The sequence below is a fragment of the Phalacrocorax carbo genome, chromosome 10 (assembly GCF_963921805.1).
Source record: "Phalacrocorax carbo chromosome 10, bPhaCar2.1, whole genome shotgun sequence".
NCBI classification, from domain to species: Eukaryota; Metazoa; Chordata; class Aves; order Suliformes; family Phalacrocoracidae; genus Phalacrocorax; species Phalacrocorax carbo.
Genome location: NC_087522.1, coordinates 19,412,168 through 19,437,349, shown reverse-complemented (window position 1 = coordinate 19,437,349; position 25,182 = coordinate 19,412,168). Strand labels below are relative to the sequence as shown.

Below are 25,182 nucleotides of genomic sequence, written 5' to 3'. Positions count from 1 at the left end.
CCCCGGGGCGGGAGAGAGGGACGTTACCCGTCTTACCATAAAAACCCCCAGGAAAGGCAGCTGCTGGCCTCACCGCTCCTGCGCACAGTAAGGGACTGGAGAAGGGAGCGAGGCAGGCCAGCTGTTCTCAACCCTACTGCTTTATTCGCTTATCCTACACAAGTACAAACACAACATGGCCCAAAAGGGTACAAAGCGGTACAAAACAAAACAAAAGTCTTCATAGTATTGACTGTACAACAGGTGGTAAATTCCTTGCCTTTCCCCATGTGAACCCCAGTTAATCCAGGCAGCATTGCATCCTTGTGCCTCCCTCTCTGCCTTGCAGCTTCCAGGGGGTTGACACTCAGTCGCTAATTTGAGATTTGCAAAAGCAGAAGCGCTCGCACCGTTCCATTGTGAGGCTGTGAAGGAAGTTTTTTTACCAAAACCCTTTAAGTAAAGGTGAAAAAAAAAAAATCACTTACAGGGGCAGCTACAAACCAGTTCTTAAGATTTCCAGCTTCTTTTCTAAAGTATCACGTTCAGTGGGCTGGACCATTGTTTCTGTGGTGATCGATCGGTATATGTCTTACAGAGGAGCTTAACTCTGCAGAAACTAATAATCTGTTTGGGAATTGGAATAAAGCAACAACTCAGTATTTAAATCTCGGGCAGATCTGGACTCCAGCTGCTTTGAAAAATCCCACACTGGCACCTAGAGATCAAGTTAAAAGCCTCCCTGCCTTACTATGCAGCGTTTCTGAAATAGCTCAAGATTTACATGCTCGTCTGTACAGCATGCGAAGCGTTTAGAAATCACTGAGCAGCAGCCTGCTAACTGGAGAAGGAGAGGCTGTAACATCTTTCCTTTGGTTTATCTGGAAAAGATGTTTTTGCAGCCTTTAAAATCAGAGCCACTTTTAAATAATTTCAATTCAATGCCAGGAAACTATAAGCCCCATAGCAACGGCTATCTACTGGCCAGGAACTGCTGCTCTCTCTTCTTAGGTTACCTTCACTGCCAGGGTACTCTCTCCTCTCTCTCATTCCTCCTCACCCAGACCCATTATAAAAAAAAGGTACAATATTTAGTCTGATGGGATTTAAGTTAAAAAATAAAAAGCTGTCCAGTCTTTCTGCTTTATCGTGAGGAGTTTGAGCTGGAGCGGCTGCGATGGCGCCTTCGTCCAGGAGATCTGGATCTTGATCGCCGGCGAACAGGGGATCTGCGCCTAGGAGACCGGGACCTGGCAGAGAAGAAGAAAGTTTTTGTTAGGCAACAGGAGCAACAAGTTCCAGTCAATTGTCGGCTCCTCTACCAACTTTTCGAAACACTTCCCCACCCCTCCAAAAAAACCCTCACACACTGCAGTAAGAGAGCTACAGGGAAATACAACCAGCTCCAGAGAGGAAAAAGGCAATTCAAACATTGACTACACAGCAGGTATGTTCTGGCTACCCTCCGCCTCAGGAATTTGAAAGAATGTGTAATAATCCAAAGAACAGAGAAGAATCTTGTCTTTTTCCTCAAGCAAAACAAGAAGTTCATTCTACACCAGATTCTCCTTCACCTGAAGAGTCAGCTTTGACTCCTGCAATACAGTGATATTCAGAGAAAGGTTTTATATAAGCCCTTTCAAGCCAAAGGGCCATTTCTCTAACTCTAAAGAAACAGTTAAGCTTCAAGCTCTTCAGTATTACAATCAACCTGCACAGCCACCAGTACGACACCAAGGTTCCAGGCACAGAATATTAATAAACAGCCTGAGCAGGATACTAAGAGTTAGACCAGGGAAGAAAACAGTGAGGAAGGACAGCAATTCTAGCATTTGCCAGACCTCAGTAAAAGGCATGTTTAAAGGAGGACCAACAGGCAGTGGATCTTGTGCCACATTAACTAGTTCTCATTTTTAAACCCGTAGTTCATAAGGTGTTCAGCAATCAAGTGGCTCAAATAGGAGATGCTTTTACTAGGGACAAGAGTTTAAGCAGATTACCAAGACATCCATCTAGATGCTGAGGAAGACTCTGAAAGACTTATCTGCACATTCAGGCAGCCCCAAGCTGCACAACAGGCGTGTGTCAGGTCACATCTCAGGGTCAGTGTACTCCGCTCACCTGATGCGGAAGGACTGGCTTTTGGTCACATACCCATTCACAGAGATAAGGGAGAGAGGTGCAAGGGCTTCTGAAAAGCAAGCGGCTGGAGCAGGCTGCCAAAAGCATTCTGCCAGCCAAAGTGTGTTCCTACTTCACCTTGAAGCATTTATGCAGAAGGGACTCCAGGGAGCAGGCTGGAAAGCATCTGACATTTCCAACAGACAGCGTTCAGGGTTGTAGACCCGAGCAGGTCACCCTGGTGCTAAGGAGTTAGGAAGTACAATCCAGGTTCAACTGATGCCCAAAAGGTATTATGGTCATTTGAAGGGGAAAGTCAGTCCAACAGGATGAAACTGTCCTCACGCCGAGTCCTTCGGTGATAACAGGCTGTTAAACTGAGAAGGAAATACATGTTGTCACAGCTCTCACCTTCTTCTCATGCGAGGGGGTGACCTGCGCCACATCGGTGGTGGCGGCAGCATCCTCCTGGGTGGGCTGAAGCGTCTGGGAGGCGGCCTAGGTCGTGGTGCCAGCACAGCTGTGGCCGTGATCTCCTGACCGTCAATCTGGCCTTGTTAGAGAAGCAGAGAGACGGGAAGAGTAAGTATTTTTTGACACTAACATCTACACATCACATTATTGCAGCTCACAGCTTTGTCACAAGCAACTTATGCGTGAATCAGCCTACAGCCCCATTTCCACTGTCTGCTCAGGGGTTACTTTGGTGAAGTCCACATACATAACAGACAATCTAATATCCCATCAGACTGCAGTTCAGATGTTAACTGGGAAAGATCTTCACAGAAACTTGAAGAATTTTATTACTGTTTTGAAAAAACTCAGTTTTAATAGTTCTGTGATGTTTTGGATCTGTCCTGAATCACACAAAAGCCAAGGCCATTCGGGCTGAAATCAGACAGTATTTCAGATCAGTTCCCCAAAGGCCTCCCTATCGCCTCTAATTCATTTTCATCAAACTCATCTGCTCCAAAGATATTTTAAAAGCACCCAGCCTCCTTGCAGCACTTGATACCTACCTCCATCCATGTGTTTCAGGGCTTTCTCAGCATCATCTGGGTTCTCAAACTCCACATAAGCATAACCTTTAGAGAGGTGTGGATTTAGCCTGTCAACTGGCATGTCAATCATTTTAATCTTTCCGTAAGTGGAAAAGATCTCCATGATGTGATCCTGCAAAGAAAAAGCAAGTCTAGAGGACATAGACCACGCCTACTGACCAGGTCTGGCTGGCACAGAGCGGTAAATCCACAGCGCTAGATTAGCTTTAAATCAGGAAGAGACATATTTCATTGGCTAGGTGTGGAAAGGATTACCACTGTTGTCTATTCAGTTTCTCCTCAGGTTGTTCCAAACCTTAGCTTCTAGCAGCATTACTGCCGCATGTCAACACTGCGTCCAAAAATGCAACTAGTGTAAAAATCCTCTTGGGGACCTGAAAATAGAACTTATGCCCTCAGCTGAAAACTCTAAACAACATTAACAATTGCACCTTAAAAAAATCATAATCTTTGCAGCAAGCTAAACCTTTTATCTCTGAAGACCTTTAAACTACATTCTAGCAAAGACAACTTAAGCCAGCCCAGGCCTCTTCAGATCCTTTGTCAAGAACTTCCAGATATCCTTAATGCCTCCGAGGTAATTTCAGCTACTGTCCCAGCTTCTAGAGTCTTCTTCCTAGTAAGGCTCCAGGATACAAGGTCTGGAACACTGACAAAGCAGACACACCTCTTAAGCACTGCACAGTCTCAAAAGCCTGCACTGTGTTTGACTCAGTAAAACCCTACCCAAATTTTCCTCACTGATCAATTTGGACACAAAACAAGAATTTCCTTGGCAGTGCTCTGGCAACAAAAAAGTTTTGAGAGCTTTAAAAGAGCCACTCACACGTCCTCACAGGAGATATGCAAGCTTGATATTACGGGGGAGCATGCCATTACCTTGGTCACGTTTCTAGTGAGCCTTCCAACGTGCACTTTTGTAGGTCTGGGTGACGGGCTCCGTCTCTTCCGCTCCTTTTCATCTCTCTTGGGTGGCTTGGACCTGATTTTGACAACAGAAAATGTTTACAGTTTTCAGGGAACGTGCAAGACAAAAGCAAGAAGCTAATCATTATCACATCGTAAAAGAGGTACCACTTTTTGGGTGAGAGCATCTTTTTTCTTACAAAGTTACAGCTTAGGGAGTGCTGGAGTGGTGGTGGGGGTATTCCAAGTAGAAACACCTCAGAACGTCTATTTGCCTTGCCTGCTTTTGCTTTAGAACCTTCTGGAATTTTTAGAGCCTTTTTTTGTGAGTTTTCCACTTTACTGCAACTAGGGTAACAAACACGAAATTTAGCAAGCATTCCTTCAAAGTTGTTGGCTATAGTAAAAGAATTTCCCAGTTGTTAAAACAAAAATTTATTGCCTCAACAATTAAAGAGGCAAAATGAGGGCACATATACCAAAGCATACCACATCCAGGCAAATTAGTGGATCCAATGATTTGTGTTTCTGTATCTTCTCTTCACTATAGAGGTCCAGAAATGTCACAGTTAAGTAGGTTCTTTTGTAAGTAGCTGCACGTCACAATTTTTTTGTAGTTATAAAAACTGGAACGTAATTTTAATCTGTATAAAATTCAATGTGTAGAAAATTTATATTTATGCTTCTTCCTAATCTTCTTGTCCATAAACTGAGGGATATACTACAAAACACACACTGGCTTATAATACTTCAGTAGATATTATCAGCCTTTAGTACCTTACCTACAGAATTATCCAAAGGAACAACAGTTTGAGTCCCACCCCTACAGGAAAATGCTTCCTTAGCCTCCCACCCCTTTATTTTTTTATACATAAGAATATACATATACACATGTACACCATTTTCAGCCCTGACTTTTCTGATACTCTTGGCTGTAATTTACAGGAACCGAAGAGCTTTACTGTCATCTAGTGCCCATATAGTCCCATACTGTTGGGGAAACATTGATTAAAACTGCCTCTGCAAAACATAGTATTTAAAAATCACCCTTTAAAATCAAGTTTTTAATCTCTTTTCCTATAGGGCATATGTTTTGATTGTAAGCAAAAGGAGCACACATATCCTAACAAAATTCAGATCTCTAAGTTAGGGAGAAAGCAAATGGTCTTCATAAAAAAAAAAATCTGTTCCAATCACAACCATGTAGAATACAAGATTATTACCCTGCCAGCTGCTAATTCCTAGAAGGCAAATAAAACTCACTTGGAGCGGGAGCGTCTCCTATTGTCATGTCTCCGTCGAGAGGGGCTTGGAGATCCAGAGGAGCTGCTGGAACTGGAACTGCGTGAGGTGCTGGAGCTCCCAGAGCGGCTTGAGGCAGAAGAGGAGCTAGAGCCACTGCTAGAACCAGTGCTGGAACTGGACCCTGAACTGGAAGTTGAGCTGGAACGGGATCTGTTGGGGGCAGGCGGGGACAGGAAGTGGGGAATAAAAATGATTGCAGTACCCAGAAAAAGAATGGCTGAAAAGCTTCTGATAATCAGAGAGCACAACTGTGAGTTAGAACAATGAAAACTGATGCTCCACAGTTCACTAGACAGCCAAAGGAAATTCATACCTAAAAGAAATAAAACCCTTAAGTTAAACAAAACAGCACTGTGACTAACATAATGTAAGCTTTCAACAAGTCTGTGACACAGGGAATGAAGTGTACCAGAGATCAAGCTGGTGGTTTGTGAAAACGCTGTAATTTGTTACTACCTGTGAAGGTAACTACCTGGTACTGCTGCTCCCACTGGAAGCACTGCGTCTTTTACGTGTCTTGTCTCGACCACGATCCTTTTCACCTGATTCCTTAGTGGCTGCTTTATCCTTGGATCGGTCCTTTGATTTCTCTTCAGACCGATCCTTGCGCTTGGTTGGTGAGGGAGCCCTTCAAGAACAAATTGCAGAAGACATTGTTTAATATAGAAAACCATAAACAACAGAGAACCCACACCCAAACAAAGAACAGAACAGCAACACAAAACAATGAACTTCAAATGTAACTCAAGATCACCATAACTGCAGAGTTAAAGCATTAGGCAAGTTTGGACTTTTTAGAAAAAGGAAAATATTTTACATTACAGAGCAGCTTTGAGGAAGACAACTATAGCATACAGAAATTCTCACAGAAATTCACGCAGAAATAAGTACATTTCCAATTCCTCACCCTCACTGGGAGAGCCCTAGTACCCTATAATATCCCCAGTTTTGTTAACCCTAGAAAATTCGTACAGAATGATTACCTAGTGTTGGATTTTTTATTATTTTCTTTGAGTCCTAGCAAACTCTTCTTTTTCAATCCTGATAACTCCATTTCCCCTTTGGAGGCGTCCAAAGCAGCACCGAATGGGCCTCACTTATCTCAAATCTCACTTCTAACTCCTTGATTCTGAGAACCGATCCCTAATCGAGTGCAATAAACTCCAAAGAACAGCCTAGTGACAAGATAAAAGGGTTTAGAAACAAGAAATTAACAGATAGGCATAAAACAACAAACCCGCTTTGCAACAATGGCAGCAGACTGGGCATCAACTGACTTCTACAGGGTATTTCAGTTACACATACTGTTACACGGCTGCTAACTGCCAGCCTTCATGCCTGCTCATGTTGGCACTGTGTGCCTCATGTAAAAGCCTGCATCCACGTTTAAGGCTATCATTTTGACATTCACAGAAACACAAAGTGCCAAAAAAGTGGCAGACAGAGGGCATCCACTTGGTCTGCAAACTGTACATGCAGTTCACGCCTCTTGACAACAGCCTTGTCTCCAGAGGAGTACGCACTGGTTTTCTCCAAAGCCAATTTGTACCATACAGCATGTATTTTTCAGGAAGAAAGGGTTGTTGAGAACAACCCCCCCACCGAATTATGGCTGCTTCCAGCCTCAACAAGTTGCTTCCAAAGCCCTGTCAGGCCAGATTAAAGGGCCCAGTTTGCTGCACTGCTGCAACAGCAGATTCTACTACAACTTCTTAGCAGAAAGTCTAAACTGGATTCTGACCTCATTTAGCCCAAATCAGTTCCCTCTTTACTCTACATCCAAAAGGAGACAAATTTAACACCCCACTATTTAACACTGAAATCCTGGGCATTAGTTGAATTCCAGAGGTTTCCCATGAGAGGGCTGCATCCATCACATATTCTGTGATGTCCAAACACGTTGTTGCATTTTGACTATTCTACATGGGTTGTTTAACACCTGCTCTACAGAGCTGCCTCCAAGGTATGTTTTAATCACTGCTAAAGAAGTGTGACAGATTTGATTTGGTGTTAATACCCATTATCTACCCATGAATGAAACATTCAGGAAATGCAAGAGTGGGCAGAAGCATGTCTGAACTGCCAGGCTTATCTGAAGTGACACTGAATATTCACAATACTGCACAATGTTGGAAAGAAACATCTCCACATGCATCACAGGTAAAATCAGTTAACAAGAAAAAAAAAAAAACAACTCTCCAGCTCACTGCATCCAAGAGTCATCTTGCTTCTACACTTCTGGTGTCAGTCTGGTAAGCAATTACTTTATTCTCTAAATTGCAGTTAAATTTATATTTGGGAAGAGATCACTTCTGAACAGCTGAACTCACTTTCCTGATTTTCAGCTTCAGAGTTTTCCCTAATACAACAACTCCAAAAAGCAACACAAATTAACATTCGCAAACCCAGCTCTCTGCAAATCCAGAAGTCAAGAGACACCCATGCCTTTTTGCATGGAGAACGGGAAACCCACAACACAAGTGGGACACTGGCAGGACTCGTTGGAAGAGGAAATGTCTCCTCTAAGACCAGTGGTGGTAAGAAGGCAGTCCATGGACTGTTCCATCAGTGCTGCAAAGGTGACTAAGAAAAACAAACCTGTGTTCATCATTCAGCTGATAACATTTCCAAATCTATGCCTCTAGTGCAAAGTGCGAGGGGGCTGCAGCTCAAAAATTGAAAGCCACTGCATGAGACCAGGTAACTCACTTGGAAGAATAGAACAGCAAGTTTCTGGACTTACAAGACCAAAACTTATATTTTCCTTTCCTACCTTTCTTCTCAATACACCATACTCAGGTTTGTGTTATCCCTTCCCACCGACTTCTCTTGCACCTCTGGACTATCACAGTGATGACGCTATCAGCACAGCCTGCAAAATTATCTATTATCACCCGATAGCTGGCTCTGGTTTTACCCCTACTGGAGGGAGAGAAGAGAAAGCCTGGACAAAAATTAGCACACACTTTGCTGTTATCCAGCCTGCTGCTGGAGCAGGAGGTCACTTCCCTTAAACAGCCACCACTCCTCAGGACGGGCACTTACCAGACAAATGAGCCACATGGTATTTATACATTCAAACTTCCGTATAATGGTACATGCAGCTTTTAAGCAGCCTCCAAACTAACCAGTGTTTTCTCTCCATCAAAATATATGTACCTTTCTCAAGAATGCCACTTGCCTAGCTCACTTCAGTTGGAAACCTCAGCCTACAAGACGCAGCCCATGGGCACTTTCACCTGTGCATGTTCAGACATTCACTGGAAGATGTGGAAAGAATAAAATCATGGTCTTCGCACAGGGGTGTATAACAACGCATTTCTATGGGACATGCTTCTTTCTTACAATAAAAAAAACCCTCTCAATCCCTAAGAAGTCAATGTTTTTGCAGCACCCACCCCACACCAGAAAGTCTAAGAGCAATCTACACAGGCCAAACATTCATTTCACACACACACCTCTCTGCTTTAAACAGTTGATTTGCACTCAGAGAGCTGCAATTCTGTAGCAAAGGAAGCAAACTCAGCTCTCCCCCGGACTTCCTGCACGACTACAGGCAAGTCCTTTAATGGCAGTTTGCTCCAGATCCTCATTTGCAAAATAGGGAAAAGATTTCCTCGTATGAGGAGGAGAAGGTTCAACGCTCGGCAGTTCTTTGCAAAGTTACGGCCGCTCGCCCAAGCTAACTACAGCGAGCAGGGCCGGAGGAGCGCAGGGGCAGCCAGCTCCGCGTCCCGGTTCGCACGCCATGGGGTACGTTACGGCGCCGGGCGGACCGAGGGCTTGTCGCTGCTGACCGCACCGTACGTGTCGCCATACTATGAGCGAAGCCAAGGCGCGGGCTAAGGAACAGGAAGAGAAAAGCACAGACCAAGCACAGAGTCGGTTCAGAGAAAACCCCTGCCCCGGGGCCGCGCCGCCCGCCCCCGGGCCCGCACAGCGCTCCTCCCGCCGCCCCGGCCGCAGGGAGGGCCGAGACCCCCGGCCCCGGCTCCCCTCCAGGCCCCGGCCCAGCCCCGCCCGGCCCCTCCCCGGCCCGGCCTCCCTCCCTCCCCGCCCCCGGGCGCGGTAGGCCGCGGCGCCGCGGCGCCATCCCTGACCCTCGCCCCGCCATCTCCTCGGCGGTTCCGGCGCCGGCTCCCCTCGGCACCTCCGCGCGGCGGGGGGCCCGCTCCGCGCCGCGGCGGGGCCGATGGACGCCGATGCCCCCCGGCCCCACTCACATCCTGGGCGCCCGCCGCAGCCTCCGCTCCGCGCCCGTCGCGCGCGATCGACGCAGGCGGGCGGGAAGGGACGCCGCGCGCCGATGGCGTCACACGTCGGCGGAGGTGGGGTGTGAGGAGCGGGGCCGAGCGGGTTTAAAGGGGCAGAGCGGGAGCGGGTGGGCGCGGGTGTCCGTTGGGGACTCAACTGCACTGGACTTGCAGTAGTGAACAAAAAATATGAAGAGAAGAATAAAAGGCCAAAGATGGAGCACCAGCCACTGGCATTTCATACGTACAAAGATATATGTGGGAAGAACATTTTATGTTTTTGTTTGGTTTAGGTTTTTTTGGTCCTGTCCCCCCCACCAAAACTGTGCTGTGAACTTAACGAGGAAGTTTTCAACTGGAGGCGCTGATCTTTTGACCTGGTCACATTGGGTTCCAGGTGCACTGGCTGCCTGACCCCTGACTTCAAGGGAACAAAGTCAGAAGTGTCCTCTGACGCCATTCGTAATGCAGGGCCTTAAACATGATAAACCTCTCCAAGAAGCATCGTGCTAGTCAGCTGAAGCATGGACTTAAGGCATTTTTGTTTAATTCCTAAGATTCAAATCCTTTTGCTGCTCTGTGAAAGGAATACAGCTCCACCTCCTGAATGCAGTGTGAGAATATGCCCTGTCTACCTCCCTCACCGAATGTGGGTGAGATCGGGGCAGGTGTCTATAAGATCATGTGTGGCAAGGAGAAGAACTGGTTTATTTTCTCTTCTGCTGCAAAACCAAGGGGATATTACATGAAACTAGCCATGGGCAGGTTCAGAAAAAAACAAAAGGAGGTTCTTCACACAACATCTTGTTAAAGGGCAGATTTCCCTGCCATAGGATGTAGCCTACTAAAAGTTGACATGGGTTCAAACAGAAACCGGACTATGCGTATTGAGGACTATCGGTAGGCTGTTATGATGACCTTAGAGTCATAGAATTGTGGAATCATTTAGGTTGGCAAAGATCCTTAAGATCATTGAGTCCAACCATTAACTCAGTACTGCCAAGTCTGCCACTAAACCATGTCCTTAAGTGCCACATCTACACATCTTTTAAATACCTCCAGGGTTGGTGACTCAACCACTTCCCTGGGCAGCCTGTTCCAGTGCCTGACAACCCTTTTGGTGAAGAAATGTTTCCTAATAGCCAATCTAAACCTCCCCTGGTGCAGCCTGAGGCCATTTTCCCTTGTCCTACTGCCTGTTACCTGGGAGAAAAGACTGACCTCCCCCACCTCGCTACAACCTCCTTTCAGGTAGTTGTAGAGAGCAATAAGGTCTCCCCTCAGCCTCCCTTTCTCCAGGCCAAACACCCCCAGCTCCCTCAGCTGCTCCTCATCAGACTTGCTCTCCAGACCCTTCACCAACTTCGTTGCCCTTCTCTGGACACGCTCCAGCACCTCGATGTTCTTTTTGTACTGAAAGGCCCAAAACTGCACACAGTACTCGAGGTGTGACCTCACCAGTGCCAAGTACAGGGGCACAATCCCTGCCCTGCTCCTGCTGGCTACACTATTGCTGATACCAGCCAGGATGCCATTTGCCTCCTTGGAAAGTGTCCTAGTGCTGCACTGGGGCGGGGGGTGTACTCTGGGACCCAAAGGAACCTGTAGGCTGACCCAGGTGGCTGTTATTCTCTCTTTTCTTCCAAATAACTTGTTACATGTGAAATTTTGAGTAGTGTAGCTTTAATTCTTGAGTTTTATGGTGCTTTATTAAAATCTTCAGTCCATTTTCTGCTGCCCATCTTTGTGCTAACCATTTTTGTCATACCTGGGGTAGTACTGTGCAAAGGTACGCTTGTTCAATGTGCCCATTAGACAACAACTGCAGCCACAGCTGGAGAACAAGACCTGATACAGCCAAACCTCTTCTATACCATATTTCAGCTGCAAACCTGAAAACTGGTTTATGAAAGATGGCAAGTACCACCAATAAATGGTTATATGGGCTAAAGATTGGGCCTCACAAAGATAAGCCAGGAGTCTCAGCCTGCAGTACCCACAGCACCTATGGCTTTCAGCAGGTTGTGCTGTTTCATGACAGCCTGTTAGTGCTCAGCCCCAACATAGCCTCCACTGCAGAGAAGAGGTCCCGTGGGAGAGGCTGGGGCCATGATTCCTTGGGCAGGAGGGATGGAGGCCAGGCTTTTCCCACTTGCCTGTGCTCACTGCTGTTAGGCTTAGGGAACGATATTTAAAATTCTAGTCTCTCCTGGCTGTGGCAAAGCCATAACGGCTGGCTAATCCCAAAGCCATACACACCCTCATTCTCATATTGGCTCTCATCTCTCCAGGGGTGGTCAGGTGAGTTCACTGAACCAGTAGAAAAATAATACTACTGTGAAAAAAGGGAAGTTTCCTGCCAGTGGCCTCCCTGAAGCAGCTCTGGGAAGAGCTGTGCGCAGCAGGGCCAGCCCCAGGACAGTGGTGGCAGGTTGCTGGGGGGGCTGATCTCCTCTCAGTGGCTGCTAGCAGTCAGCAGGAATAAGCCTCAAGACCGAGCCTGAGCAAGAAGAGACATTTGAACATCTCAGCTGGGGGCACAAGCAGAGGTGAGAACAGGTTGGAGCATGCGTCTGCTTCAGTTCAGAGCGAACGGCACTGCTGTGGCCTTCTGCCCCATGCCGGCAGCTCAGCCTGGCGCGGGGCAGCCCACCATCACCGCTGTAGCCCTGCACAAGGAGCTGGTGCTTCCAGGTCTGGCTGGGACCTCTATGGATGGCACTGCTGCCTTCTGCAGAGTTCCTCCTCTATCCTCTGACACAGGGGACACCAGCCACACCTGAGCTGTGGTCCAGGACAGGATGGATGGCAGGCCTGCGCCCTGAGATTGCAAAGGCTCCTCACAGTCCTGAAGTGAGGCTGCCCTGAAAGAGTTAAGAGGAGGGCTCCTCCCTCCCGGTACATAAATCTCCTCCTGGGAGACCTTCCCGGCAGCCTTTGCTGGCTCTGCCCCAACCAAACAAAGAGTGCAGGAGCTTTTCAAACAGCAGCCTCCCAAAAAGCTGGCTGCTGCAGAGCTGGGCTGTGCTGGGACCCTGGCTGTCCACGGCCACGGGAGGATGCAGCAACGGCAGCAAGTTGGTGCCATCACCTGGGAGGATCCCGGCACTCATCTTTAGTCCCTGTACGTGGATGCTGTACCTGTTTGCTTCTGTGTATTAAGCTGGTTTGGGTGCTGGGAGCGTGATGGGAAGGATGGAGAGAAACTTCTCACAGCGGTAGTTTGACAGGGGTGCGAGCAGCAGGGAGGGGTGGCATGAGGCCATTGTCCGTGAGCTCCTGTGGCCCACAGCCATCCTGTGCTTGGCAGGGCACAGCTCTGGATGGAGTAAGCCACTGCTGCTCGACATGCAGACTGGGGACACGCTTGAGCAGGGATGTGGAGGTCTGGGCCACGCTGAGATTCAGTGTCAAAGATGGGAGTGGCGTGCCTTATCTGAAATGTTGTCCTCCAGCTCCTTCCTGAACTCAGAAACCTGCCTAGCAGTTTTCCGGCAGAGGTGCAGACCCTCTTTAGAAATTGCCCATGTGGCGATAGACTGCTGGGTGGCGGATTTAAGGCAGCAGACAATCACAAATCTGCTCCAGCCAAGACACCACAGATGAGCAGGAGAGGAAAGAATGGAGCTCCATGAGTGCTGCTTTTGGATCTTGCCTCTGTTTTTCTGTCCCTTCATTCCTGCACCTCCAGGCTGTCGACGAGAACAGTGCTATTTACTGCCATCTCTGCAGGTGAACTGCTCCACTTGCGGTGGCTGATGGTGGTTAGGGCTACTTAATCAGTGTCTCTAAATGCCACCTGTGGCTGAAAGTGCTTGTCCTGTGTGTTGCACCATTTTGCAACTGGGTGCTTCATTTTTTCCTTCCTATTCATTGGCTTTGGAGTGTGGAGCTGCAGCAGTGTGGTGGCGTGGCTACAGAGAGCTCTCCTTGAACCCCAGAAGATCCAGGTAATCCATGGGTCATTCTGCCAACAGCAGCACTAAACCACTGGCATTGATTTATTGTGGTGTGGTGCAAGGTGCTGAATACCAGGTGTTACTTTGTGCTTGTAGGGATTGCACTGCAGCACCAGCTCAGCCTGCAACCTCTTGATGCCGATGTTTCCCATGTTGTAAGAGCTTTGGTCTGTCTCCCTGGTCAGTCCGTCACTCATTCTGCACCTGTGTTAGAGTGGGGTTAGATATGTGTCTGGCTTCAGGGAATACAGTCTGTGGCTTCATTAGAGGAACTGCAGGATGGGGGATTTGTCTTCTAAGGGCTTGGAAACTTTTCATCCTAATGTGTAATAACAGCCTTGGTTATCTCTTCAGAGAGTTGAGATTAGCCTGAGTTTCAAGTGGCTGTACTGTCGAGTAGCTATATAGATTTGGAACAGCAGAAAAAAGGATATTTTGGGGATTCCTCTCTAATCTGCAGAAGGAGGTGAGTTTATCAGTTTAGCTGAAACACTTCTAGGTGAATTAAGTCTTTAGCAGTAGTCTGTGAGCATCTGGCCTGCCCTCTTTTGAGGTCTGAGGCTGATTCTTGTAGTGCAGCTAGGCCACGGACAAGCTCAAGACTTCAGGACTCTCTGCACCTGAATGTGCCTATGCACACATTTGTATTTTGAGGCTCTTAGCCTGAACATTGTGCCATGATGCACTTTTTCTCTGTTTTCCTGCAGCACTTTAAACAAAGCATGCCCCAACACTGGAGGAATATGCCTGCTCAATGTTAACCTTCCTCAGATGTCCTGGTTTCACCCCAAGGAACAAATACCATGTTACACTTTGCAGTGATTTATTTGTTTCCTCTTCAGGCACATGAAAGACACTAGAAATTCAAGGTATGCTTGTGATTTAGCCTTTGCAACTTTCTCTGCTGGAAGGGCTGCATCTTTGGAGAGCAGAGATTTAAAGCTGCAAAACACTTTAAAGAGAAGCTAATGTTGACTATAAAGATAAAGGCAGGGCTCTGAGCTACTTGGTATTTGTTGGTCTTGACTGAATACTTAAGCTCGGCTTGACGAGTTTGTTCAGTCCCAAGGCAGAGTTGGATTTCTGAGTCTGGATGTCAAATCCAGCCTATTCCTCTCCCTCAGGCCTTTCCAGGTGATCTGTGAAAGCCTCTTGTTCCTTCAAGCTGTGGTTCCACAGTCCTTAATATCAGGTTTGGATCCTCTAGATAATTTCTGAATACAAATCTGACCTTTACCAGGTAGAGGCACAGCTTCACAACCATGCTGAATTTGTCAGTCCACCTGATACGGTGATGACGGTGACCTAAGGTTTTTGAGCTGTAGGAGAGGTGAAAAAATGCAAAGCTTTTTTGTACAAAGCTATCCATCAGCACATTTTTATACAGTGTCACTGCTTTGTGCTGTGTGGTGGGGACCCTTTGACCATCAGGGTGGATTTTCTGGTATTCCTGAAATTCCTCCTTTCCTCCCCTCAGACATGAGGAACCAGTACGATTTTTATACTGTTGTTACCCTGTGTCCCTAAAAAATCCCAATACTCATTACATATACATGATCCTCTTTATCCCGTCACCTGATCTTTATACCCTATTCCCCAGTTCATACAAGGCTGTAGTGGCATTGTCTGGGTCAAAAGTAAACTATGTGCACCATCCTACTCACATTTTGTTTTGCAAACCCCAAAACTGTTAATTAAAGAAACCTTGCAGGGACCCAACTTTCTTCAGTTTTCACGTACTGAAAACCTTAAAGTAGAACCTTAAAGTTTTGCATTTTCCATTTGAGGATCTAATTTTTTAAAGTGTGTCCAGGCAGAGGGCTAGCTCCTCAACTGCTCTGAAAGCAGAGCCTAAAGGAATTGGTCAGTTGTCAAAGGTGACAGAGCAAAGTTTGGCCTGGGTTCTAAATAGCTCACTTCCAAATCCAAATATACAACCCTTTGTTCTCTGCCATTCTGCTGGCTGAAGTACAGGTTGATTAAAAAACTTCTTATGAGGTTGTCCCTTCAGAGGGGGAGCCAGCATGGCTCGGGTAACAGCAGCACCACCTAAATTCAACTGGCCCATCTCCTTCTAATAAAGCCTATAACAGAGCTGCTCCTTCACCAATTTTGCAAAGAAAATTAGGTCTGTGTAACATGGGATACAGCAGTCTGTATGGCTGGTAGCAGTGTTGCTAGACAGTGTTATTGCTTCCATGAGGCTTGATGAATCTGGCAAAGCAGTGACACAGGGTAAAATAGTAGCCTGGGAGAAATGGCCATTCTTCCCTGGCTCAGATCTTCCTGCTTGGGCAGCATTTCGGCATAGGACACCTTCCCGTTAACCTCCCTCCAAGCAAAGTGCCATTAAACCACGTTGCCAGTTCTTTCTGATTACCTGTCTCTCCTGGAGCTAAGACTTTCCAGTCTGTACAGCAGTGAAACTGTTATCTGGGTGAAGAGCTAAGAACTATCCATGTCCCTTCAAAGCTGTGCCAGGCAGGCTCTGAAACAGGACCCCAAGGGCAAGAAACTAAGTGGAGCATTGCCATACCAGCTCATCTTTCCTTTCCAGCGTGGCTCACTGTGTTCAAAGCCCATTTCTTTGCCGGGTGAGAAGGAATCAGGCCTTCCCACAGCAGACTAGCCCCTTCCACAGCATCTTTGCCTTCAGACTACCTGAAACACTTCTTGCTCCCTTGGTTGCAAGAAGCTCTTTTCCATATCTGAATCAAGTGTAAACCAGCATTGTCCTCCTTGTGCTTCTGGAGGATGTTCTAAATATTTTTTTCTTCCTCTGAGCTGCTGCAGAGTGAAAAAGGACTCATCTTGCCAGCTTTTGCAGTGGCTATTTAGAATGCCATGGGAAAACAACAAAACTGATGATGACGGATCAGTGTCCCTCCCAAGCTGCTTGCAGCTGCTCCAGCTTCCCAAAGGTGCACTGAGGATCTGAGAAGGAGAGCTGGACATTGGAGGCAAAGAGAAGGGTGGACAAGAGGATCTCCTTGAGCTGCTACCAACCACAAGGCCCAGGATAAAGGGAAGTCTGGCAGACTGGGCTTGTGGCTCCTTACAAGGTCCATGAGGATCAATTCCCTTTTGCTAACACCTCCCCCTTCTTTATTTTCATGCTTTTGCCTAGCCCAGGATGTCCTGCGCATCTGTTGTGAATTAGTCAAACTGTTTCCTTCCCATGCCCTCGTACACTGGCCTTGCACTGTACAAAGACAGTTCACATTGAAAGGAAAGGGATATACCCACATCTAACTTTTTCCTTTATGGTCCTACATGGACCTTTTTAGGGCAAGAGTATGTTGCACTCTCTGCAGCAAAGCAAGCTCTTGAGTCCAAAGTGCATTGGGATGTTAACAATGTGAAAAGGCTGTTTTCCATTGCTGAGACCAGACAGGATGAGCTGCACCTTCTTGCTCTCTGTGGGTTCAGTTTTTCCCTCTCCCACTCCTCCCTGTTCCTTGGTCACAGCCATTCTCCACATCAGCAATTTGTCTCACTGGTGAGACACATTGCTTTACCTTGGTATCTGCTACCCTTGTGGCTGTGCTGCTTCTGAAATTGTAGATTGAAGCTTGTTGCTCTGGTTAAGTCCATCCATAGATGGACGGACACCTACATCTGTCCAAGGCTGTTCCATCCCTGAGCGCCAGGCTGACCATAGGCATGCTGTCATGCAGCTAACCCAGATAAGAAAATGCCGCCCCAGGGTAAAGCAGTTGCATGATTGTAAGCACAGCACTACTGTCTGTTGAAGGCTTTGCAGGGATCTGACTTCCCTGCTTCACCCTGGCATGAATTTCAGAAGAAGATTTGCTTGCACCTTGCCAGGGTAAAAACTGCCTGCATCCAAGAGCAGGCTTGCAGCGGAGAGACAGAAGGGAGAAGTAAACCTTCCCAGACACAAGGCAGCTTCTGTGGTCACACAACAACCGTGGACTTTGGCATTCAAACCCTGGTAATCAGGGCTGCACAAAGACTGGGGGAGAAACAGGCAGCAGTGCAGCTGGTGGGTTTATGTGTGTGCAGGAACAGGGGAGCTTTACCCTGAGGGACTTGCAGGATGGACACTGGGGAGCTCCCCCTCCGTGGGTTCACCTCCTCGAGCTGGGGCTTGCACTGGTGCAGAAACAAGTGGTGAAGAGGAAAAGCCTTCTGCTTGCCCTAAGGCTAACGGTTAGGAACTTCACCTGGGTTGCAGGAAACTTGGATTCATGCTTTTCCTCAGACCTTAAATCCAGTCTGCTCTGAAGGGAACTCAGGTGTGCATGAGTGCTGCCTTCTTTCTCCTTCTCTCTTGAGGCTGTTCCATTTTGTACATAATATTTTCTGGGCCAGAAAGCGGAGGAGCTAAGGAAATAATCCCGGTGATGAGAAGGTTGCTCCAGGTTGTGGTCTGTGTTTCTGTGGATATTACTGCATGCAGGATTATGGAATAGAAGCATTACCAGCAGTGATGCCTGGTCAAAGGAGCTTTCCCAGCTACGACTAAGTACTTAAAGACTTGAGGCATTGCAAGGGTTCAGCAGCAGCTGAAGAAAGGGTGGCTAATGTGAAATCTGGGCAGATGCCTAAATTGGCAGGCTGAAGCAAAATTCCTTTTGCAGGCCTGGCTGTATAACAAACCATGCAGCTGCTCACACAAATGTGTATGTCCAACTGGCTGAGTAAGTTCTTGAAAGCCAGCCCGCTGAAGGGCAAAACTTGGAGCCTGCAGTGCTGTGTGACAGCCCTCTCTGGCTGTAACAGTGAGTGAGTGTTCCAGTCACCACATCTTCACCCTGCGAATATGCATCCCACTGCAAAACAAGGGAGGGGGGGAAGGACACCTGCAGACCCATGAGGAATCACAGTGAAGCTGTCATAGTTTGCAGGGGAATGATGTTTTTCACACACAGGCATGACTGCATAATCATGGCTTGCAAAATGGCTTGCAGCTGTGGCTGGTGCACAGTGCGATAGCCAGGTAGGTGGAGGCAAGCCATGCTTTTGGAGCAGGGGCCTTCTAGTGCCCACACACAGCTCACAGCGCCTGTGCCTTGTTTGGAAACCTCCAAGACAAGCAGACTTCAGGGTGCTGCTCTATTTTAGAAATAGAAAAGGCTGAGTCAGCCCAGATGAGATGGTTCCAGGGGCCTTCTGGAGGAGATGAAACCTTCCTGTTTTCCCCATATCCACATAAATGAAAAGGGATCAGAGGCAGAGAGTAAGCTCACAAGATTGCAGTGCTGTGAATTTGCTTCCACTGATGTGCTCCCTTTCCCTGTCCCGCTACGAAGCAGCCACGTGAATTAACTTCTGACTGGCATAAGAAACCTTCAGAGGAACCACATCAACCCCCAAGCCTGGCCTTGAGCAGTGAAGAGAACTCCATCCCTGATGCAAAATCACAGGTCTAGGAAAATCACTGAATCTTTCCCTCTTATTGGACTGAGATTTTTTTTCCCCTTGTGCAAAAGTTATTAGCAAGTAACAACTGTCCTGTAGGCAGGGTGAGTGTAAAGGTCTCACCTCTGTGAATATGTAACTTGGGCAGCTGTGTTGCATAAGCTGCATGTATGACATGGGCTGCAGCTCAATTGGGAAAATCCCCTCTGGAGAGGGAGAAAGAGGAGAAAGTAATGGACTCATTACCTTCATGTGGAAACGGGGAGCATGTCTACTACAGGAAAACTGCAAATTCACAGCAGGACCTAGATAAATAAAGGTGTAACTAGAGATGAAACCAGACCGGAGCTTTCAGAGAGGCTAACTGTTGCGATCTTGGAGGAAATTGCTGGAATACTGTATTGTCTGGAGGGACGACCTGTTGCTTTCACTGGCAGCCCTCTTCTCCTACCAGACATGGTAGAGAGTAGGTGCTGTGTGCTTGGCATGCTCTTATGGTGTAAGTGAGCAGGATTTGAGCTGGATTTTGCCCTGCCCTTCTGCCTGCACTCGCTTCCTGCTTGCCAGCTGGGTGGACTCTGACCCACAGCCTGCTTTTCAGTGTCTTCTCTGAGATGGGTTGCCAGGTCTTGGTCTAGTTCTGATTGGTAAATACATATTTTTAGAAATCCTCACTGCAGAGACAAGTACTGTTCTTGAAGCATAAGGAGCCTGGATGAAGCTAGCCGTGAGCCCTGGAGCACTGATAGTATCTCCATGGAGCTGCTGCTTGCAGGCATGTACTGCTGGTGTGGAGCCATCCCGGCCAGACTCCTCATCCCACTGCCCCCCCAGCAAATGGGGAGCTGCAGGGGAACACCCTGCATTGGGAATGCCATGCTGACATGGGGTTAGCAGGGCAGGGATGGTCTGCGCCTCCCGTGAGCTGTCCCCAACCTGGGAAGGCAGGGTGGCAGGACCTCTGCAGAGGGCTGGGGAAAGTCTGGAGGGGATAAGAAGGCAAAGAAGGAAGGAGCTGGGACCTGGGGATGGTGCAAAGCAAGCCATGTCTTCAGTGAAGAGAGAGCTGGGGGAAACACTATGGAGTCAGCACATCTCCAAGGTGCTCTCATCATCTCTCCTGCTGTGTGGAGACTGGATGAAGGCTGCAGGCGTACCTCACTGCTGGCTTTCCTGGTATTTCTGTAAACTTTATGTTCCTGTCACCGGCTGTTCAGATAGCTACACTGCTTTGCTTTTGCTCTAGTGTCCTCTCACTGTGTCTTGAAACACTGTGGGAGGAGGGCAGAGCTTCTTGCCAGGGCCTGAGCTCCCTGTCCCTGCAGCCACAGGAAACAAAAGGTGGTGGTTTCCTTGTAGCATCTCCCCTTGGCATGGAGAAGGTTGGGTATTTCTGACGTCTTGTCTGCAGCCAGGGACATCTGTTTTCCTGCATTCACTATTCCCCAGCTCTTACCTACAGGGTTCCTAATGCACATAGCAGGGTGCGGGAGGCCTTTAGATATAAAAAGGTCTGGTTCAAAGTACAATCTACAACTCTGGAGTTAATGTCTCTCTCTTTTGCCATGGAAGAAGTAAAACGCAGAGGGGCACAACTTCTGTATTGAGTTAAGTGGCTCCGTTTCTCCCTGTGGCTTTCTGTGGCTGCTGTATAACAGTCTCTGTGCCTCCTTGGCCAACAAAACATATTATTGTCGTTTTTAAGATCACATGTGCCTGGGGAAGTGGCGTTTGGAAAACACACACCTGTTTGACAGTGACCGCTTGAGGTAGCCTCTATTATACATTGCTGATCTGAAAAGTGTTTTGCTGTCTTATGGGAATTCTTGGAGGTTATTTATTTTGGTGAGGCGAAACCCAGATGTCCTTTAGGCAGAAGCACTGAGTGTCCAAGAAATGCCTGCAGATGAAGGAAGCTGATAGGAAGTGGAAAAAACCCTCCACCATCATTGTATACGCACACACATGCATATGAATACATATATATATAGGTATATCCCCATGAAGGTATAAGTGTATACACACACGTATACACAACTCCAAGCACTGTCCATCCTGACCTCGCCCCACCATGATGCCTGCAGCAAGGGAAGAGGCTGGTCCCACCACATTGCTTTGCTCCGGGTGTGACCCAGAGGAGGTACACGTGCGGGGTCCATACCAGCAGCGCAGGCCGCCCTACACCCACCCACGCAGGCACAGTGAGTGTGACCATGTCCTGAGCCATGGTCCCGTGACTAAAACCACCAGCCACGGCTGTGTGCATGGGGAGAAAGGGGAAGCACAGGAGGTACAGTCATTACATTTATAGTTGTGCCTTCTTTACAACTGGTATATAAATGATTGCTTTTGCTTTTCCCAAAGGTACAAGGAGTGTACAAAGGACACAGGAGTGTCGTCTCCAGATCCGAAGGGCAGGCGCTGCAGCACCAACAGTTTCCATGCAGTAGTTGTCAATGTGGGTATCCCCAGTTGTGCTCGCTGTAACCTGCCAGTCCACCAAGGAGACACGAGGCCTTGGTGGGATCTGCCAGCCTCATGCAATGAACTGCTGCTTGCCAGGACTTGCACTGTGCTCCCCAGGATACTGAGCTGCTGCCTGGGATCCTGACCACTCCTGATTCTTCACTGTGCTATTGGCAGCAAGGAACTGATGTCCAGTTTGGGACAGTGGGCAGAGCTTGAGCCTGTTACTATCCTCTGTGCCCTTGGCGGACTGGGAGACAGGTTGGATTCCCTCCTTTGAGGGGGCTCCACATGAGTGAGGTTTTGGGCTGACCCTCATCACTCCGGAGGGAAGAGCCTCCTCCTTCCTCCTCGCTGGCTGGGAATCATGTCACTGCTAGAAGCTGGGGATGGTGTCGTGTAGACCCATGGCTGGGACTGGCAGCCTGGTGGCAGAGCACTAGCAGAACCTGAGCACCATCACAGGGCTTAGTGCTGCCTGGGGGACTGCCGGCATCCCCACAGTGGCTGCACATCAGGAATGTAGGTGCTGGGAACAGGAGGGGTGCTGGGAGCAATGGGCCGGCTGGACGACCATGCTAAGAGGAGGATCGTGGAGCTACGCAGGGCTGGGCTGAGCTTCCGCAAGATCAAGAAGGTGCTGGAGCTGGACGACATTCGGGTGACACCACAGGCCGTGTACCTCTTCCTGAAGCGGAAAAGCGTGGAGCCTGGATTGGCGTCAGCTGGCTGGGATGGGGACCAGCCCTGGCCCCCACTGCAGGGGCATGAGACTGAGCCACCCGAGTCAATGTGTGCCCAGACCCCCACAGCGTCCCGTGGGGGCCCTGCTGGTGGCCAAGACACCAAGGAGGGCATCCAGATTGTTAGCACGGCCTCTCTCTGCAAGGATGGTGGGCAGCTTGGGGAGGCTCTGCCCATGGGACTGCCCCCCAGGAATGGTAAGGCCTGGCTCTCCATGGGGGGGTCACCACCATGACCCCTCCCCCCTCTCCCCCATCAGTAGCACTGGGCCAGAGAAAGGGCTCCCTGTCCCCTGCTGGGGACCCCCCAAGGGCCTCCTTTCGAGGCATTTCTGTCACTGTCCCTTGCAGGCGATGATAGCTCCACAGGCACCCCCTCAACTCTGGAGAGCTGCTCCACTCTGGGGGTCCCAGCCATTCCCCCACAGCTCCTGCCCAGCCGAGGGCGGCTGGTCACACCCCCCACCAGGAACCCAGCCCTGATGGTGAAGAAGATGATCGTGGACAGGGCTATCCTCCTGCAGAAAAAGGTAGGATGCCAGGTGTCATGGCAAGACAGAGAGCCTGTCTGCTCCAGCCAGGAGCTGGTGCAGTGCTGCCCACTGGGATGGCCCTGCACAGGACCCTGCTGTGTCTAATCCATGCAGATGGGGCAGGCCACTGGGGATGAGAGGTTCCTGAAATGCTTCCCCCCCCAGCCTGTGCTAGCTGCACTCTTGAGTGATGCTTGACCCTGGCACTTGGCAAACTCATCTGGGAAGTGCTTCCATCTGCTGGGGCCATGGGGCATGCTGCCCACCTGCCTGCAGCCAGTACTCACTGCTGCCATTGGGTGATGCTGGCCTTGGTGATGCCAGTTTCTGCCAGTGTTGGCCTCCAACCTGCAGCTCACAAACCCCATCTTTAAGGCTTGGTTTCAATACCAGCTCAGGAGATCCCCCAACCCACAAGAACACCAGCAGCTGAGTTTCTTGGTGCCACACGAGGAGATGAAGGGCTGCAGTGGGCCAGGTCAGGGTGACACATCCAGGATGGCCACCCTCTGGGACATGTCCAGCCACCACAATCCCTAACGTGTATACCCCTGCCTCACCATGCTATGAGAACCCCCAGGCCATGGCCTTGCATGCTTTGTTCCAGCAGGTCCATGTCCCTGCAGTCATCCTGCCCACCACAGTGAGCATGCAGCCAGCTGGCTAGCCCCATGGCCAAGCCCAGCTTGCTGGCAGCTGTGGTGAGCCATGGGGCAAACATAAGTGACCCAGCAGTCCCAGGATCAGCCCCGGGTAGGCTGCCAGCAAGGCGGCATGGCTGTGGGGCTGCCCCAATGCCCAAGGAAGGTTTACCTCTTCAAAGCAGCCTCTGACCTCTGGAGACTTCACTGATGGGCAATGCTGTTGCCCCACAGAGGATGGTAGGATGCTGGCACCTGCCTTTTTCACCATGGCATCCTGGGTACAAAACATAGCCATGACTCAGGCTGAGCCTTCATCCACCACCCTGCCTCTGCTCAGACACAGCAAACGCCTTTCCCAGCCCACTCAAGTGTTTGTCAAGAGGCCTTCCCAGCTACTTGAGCGGACACAGGTTGTTCAACATTCTTTCCAGGAGAAGGGGCCCTGGGGTTCAAAACCAGCATGTGATCCCTCTTGGGGATCAGAACAGCCCTTTGCTTCAGGGTGCAACACAAGAAATGGCGGGGGAGGGGAGAGAGAAGGGCTGAAAGAGAAACCCAGGGTACATTATTTCTGTCCCTGTTGAGAGCAAACACAGGCCTGGCATCAGCACGGGTAGCCCAGCTGCCATCCAGCAGCATCCACCACCAGATGGCTAAGCATGTACTGGCAGTGTGCAGGGCAATGTGGTGTTTCTGTGGAGCAGGGCATGGAGGCTTGGTGAGGATGAAGTGCAGCTCAGAGCATGGTGAGGTCTAGAGGTCTGCAACAAGGTGATGGCTTTTTCTCATGCCTTGTAGCAGAATAAATTCCTCTTTTGCTAATCACCACTGAAGGATCAGCTGATAATGCTTCACCTTCCCTTCTCTCCTGCCTCCCACTACTCCAGGTCAAAGATGCCAGCACTCAGACTGCCCTGCTGAGCCCCACAAGTCCTGAAAATCAAAACCTTGCTTGGGGTGGACCAGTGCTTCCCCCTGCTCCCAGCTCCCATGCCATTGCTGAAAAGCTGGATGCTGTACAGATGGAGATCCAGAAGCTGAGCCAGGCCCTGCACATGGTGCTGGAGAGACAATGCCAACTGGACCGCCAGCAGGAGCACCAGCAGCGGCTGCAGCATGAGGTGCTGATGACGCTGCAGCAGCTCAGTTCCACTGTGAGCCATGGCACCGTGCCAGTGAACCAGCCCTGCATCCCCTTCAGTGGTATGGCTGAGCCCTCACCCACTGTGCCAAATTTCAGCCAGTTCAAGATGGAGCTCATCTGACCTGATGCGATGCCAGCATGCTCTAGCAGTGCTGCACTGATGGCAGGGTGGAGAAGAAGCACCTCTCAGAGGCTGTGGCAGCTGCCTAAGGATTATGCGGGTCACCTGTCAGAGAGGGTCACTGATGCCTTGTGTTTTCAGCCCTGGTGACAGAAAGAGGCTGCCTGGCACAAGAGACAGGGCAATGGAAAGCTGAGGCCTTGCTTCTCCCATGTTGCCCATCCCAGCTGGCGCTGGAGCTTGCTGGTGGCCCATGGACTTCAGCAGCACAGGCGGGCTGCCTGCAAGTAGAAGATGCAACTGAGAGACACAGCAGGGAGGTGGGTCTCAAAGAAAATGCAAGACTTCCTCTCACAGGGGTCAGTGCCATGACAACCAATCTCAGAAATGCTTTGTGCCTCCCCTCCTCTGCAGAGCCTTGTTCAGTAAAAATCTATATACACCATGGTTCAGAAAGAGTGTGGGATCTCTTTCTTCATTCTAGCTACCCCTCGCCCCACCAGCGAGCAGGCTGGATCTGTCTTAGGTGCTGCCACCATGTGCAGAGCTGCACAGAGTGCTC

The 25,182-nt window shown here is 49.2% G+C and overlaps 3 protein-coding genes across 10 annotated transcripts in view; 2 read left to right on the top strand and 1 right to left on the bottom strand.

Moving 5' to 3' along the window:
• Positions 1–25,182, top strand: part of LOC104053172 (major facilitator superfamily domain-containing protein 1) — a 284,336-nt gene that overhangs the window by 193,743 nt on the left and 65,411 nt on the right. The window lies entirely within an intron of this gene.
• On the bottom strand, positions 123–9,699 carry RNPS1 (RNA binding protein with serine rich domain 1). 5 transcript variants are annotated; one of them, XM_064462258.1, is made up of 8 exons: positions 9,596–9,673; positions 6,356–6,547; positions 5,845–6,000; positions 5,331–5,522; positions 4,041–4,143; positions 3,120–3,273; positions 2,512–2,653; positions 123–1,229 (listed from the first exon to the last, which is right to left on the bottom strand). In XM_064462258.1, the coding sequence occupies exons 2-8, from the start codon at positions 6,424–6,426 to the stop codon at positions 1,124–1,126; spliced, it is 924 nt and encodes a 307-aa protein (XP_064318328.1). In that variant the 5' UTR covers positions 6,427–6,547; positions 9,596–9,673; the 3' UTR covers positions 123–1,123. The 5 variants fall into 5 exon arrangements, with proteins under 5 accessions (XP_064318328.1, XP_064318327.1, XP_064318329.1 ...); XM_064462257.1 differs by lacking the exon at positions 9,596–9,673 and adding an exon at positions 9,473–9,589; XM_064462259.1 differs by lacking the exon at positions 9,596–9,673 and adding an exon at positions 8,831–9,176.
• LOC135315265 (uncharacterized) lies at positions 12,562–25,076 on the top strand. Of its 4 annotated transcripts, none has more exons than XM_064462256.1 (5): positions 12,562–12,749; positions 14,292–14,453; positions 21,334–22,376; positions 22,530–22,708; positions 24,243–25,076. In XM_064462256.1, exons 3-5 carry the CDS (start codon positions 21,992–21,994, stop codon positions 24,618–24,620), a joined length of 942 nt encoding a protein of 313 aa, XP_064318326.1. In that variant the 5' UTR covers positions 12,562–12,749; positions 14,292–14,453; positions 21,334–21,991; the 3' UTR covers positions 24,621–25,076. The 4 variants fall into 4 exon arrangements, with proteins under 4 accessions (XP_064318326.1, XP_064318325.1, XP_064318323.1 ...); XM_064462255.1 differs by having other exon boundaries at positions 12,562–13,575; XM_064462253.1 differs by lacking the exon at positions 14,292–14,453.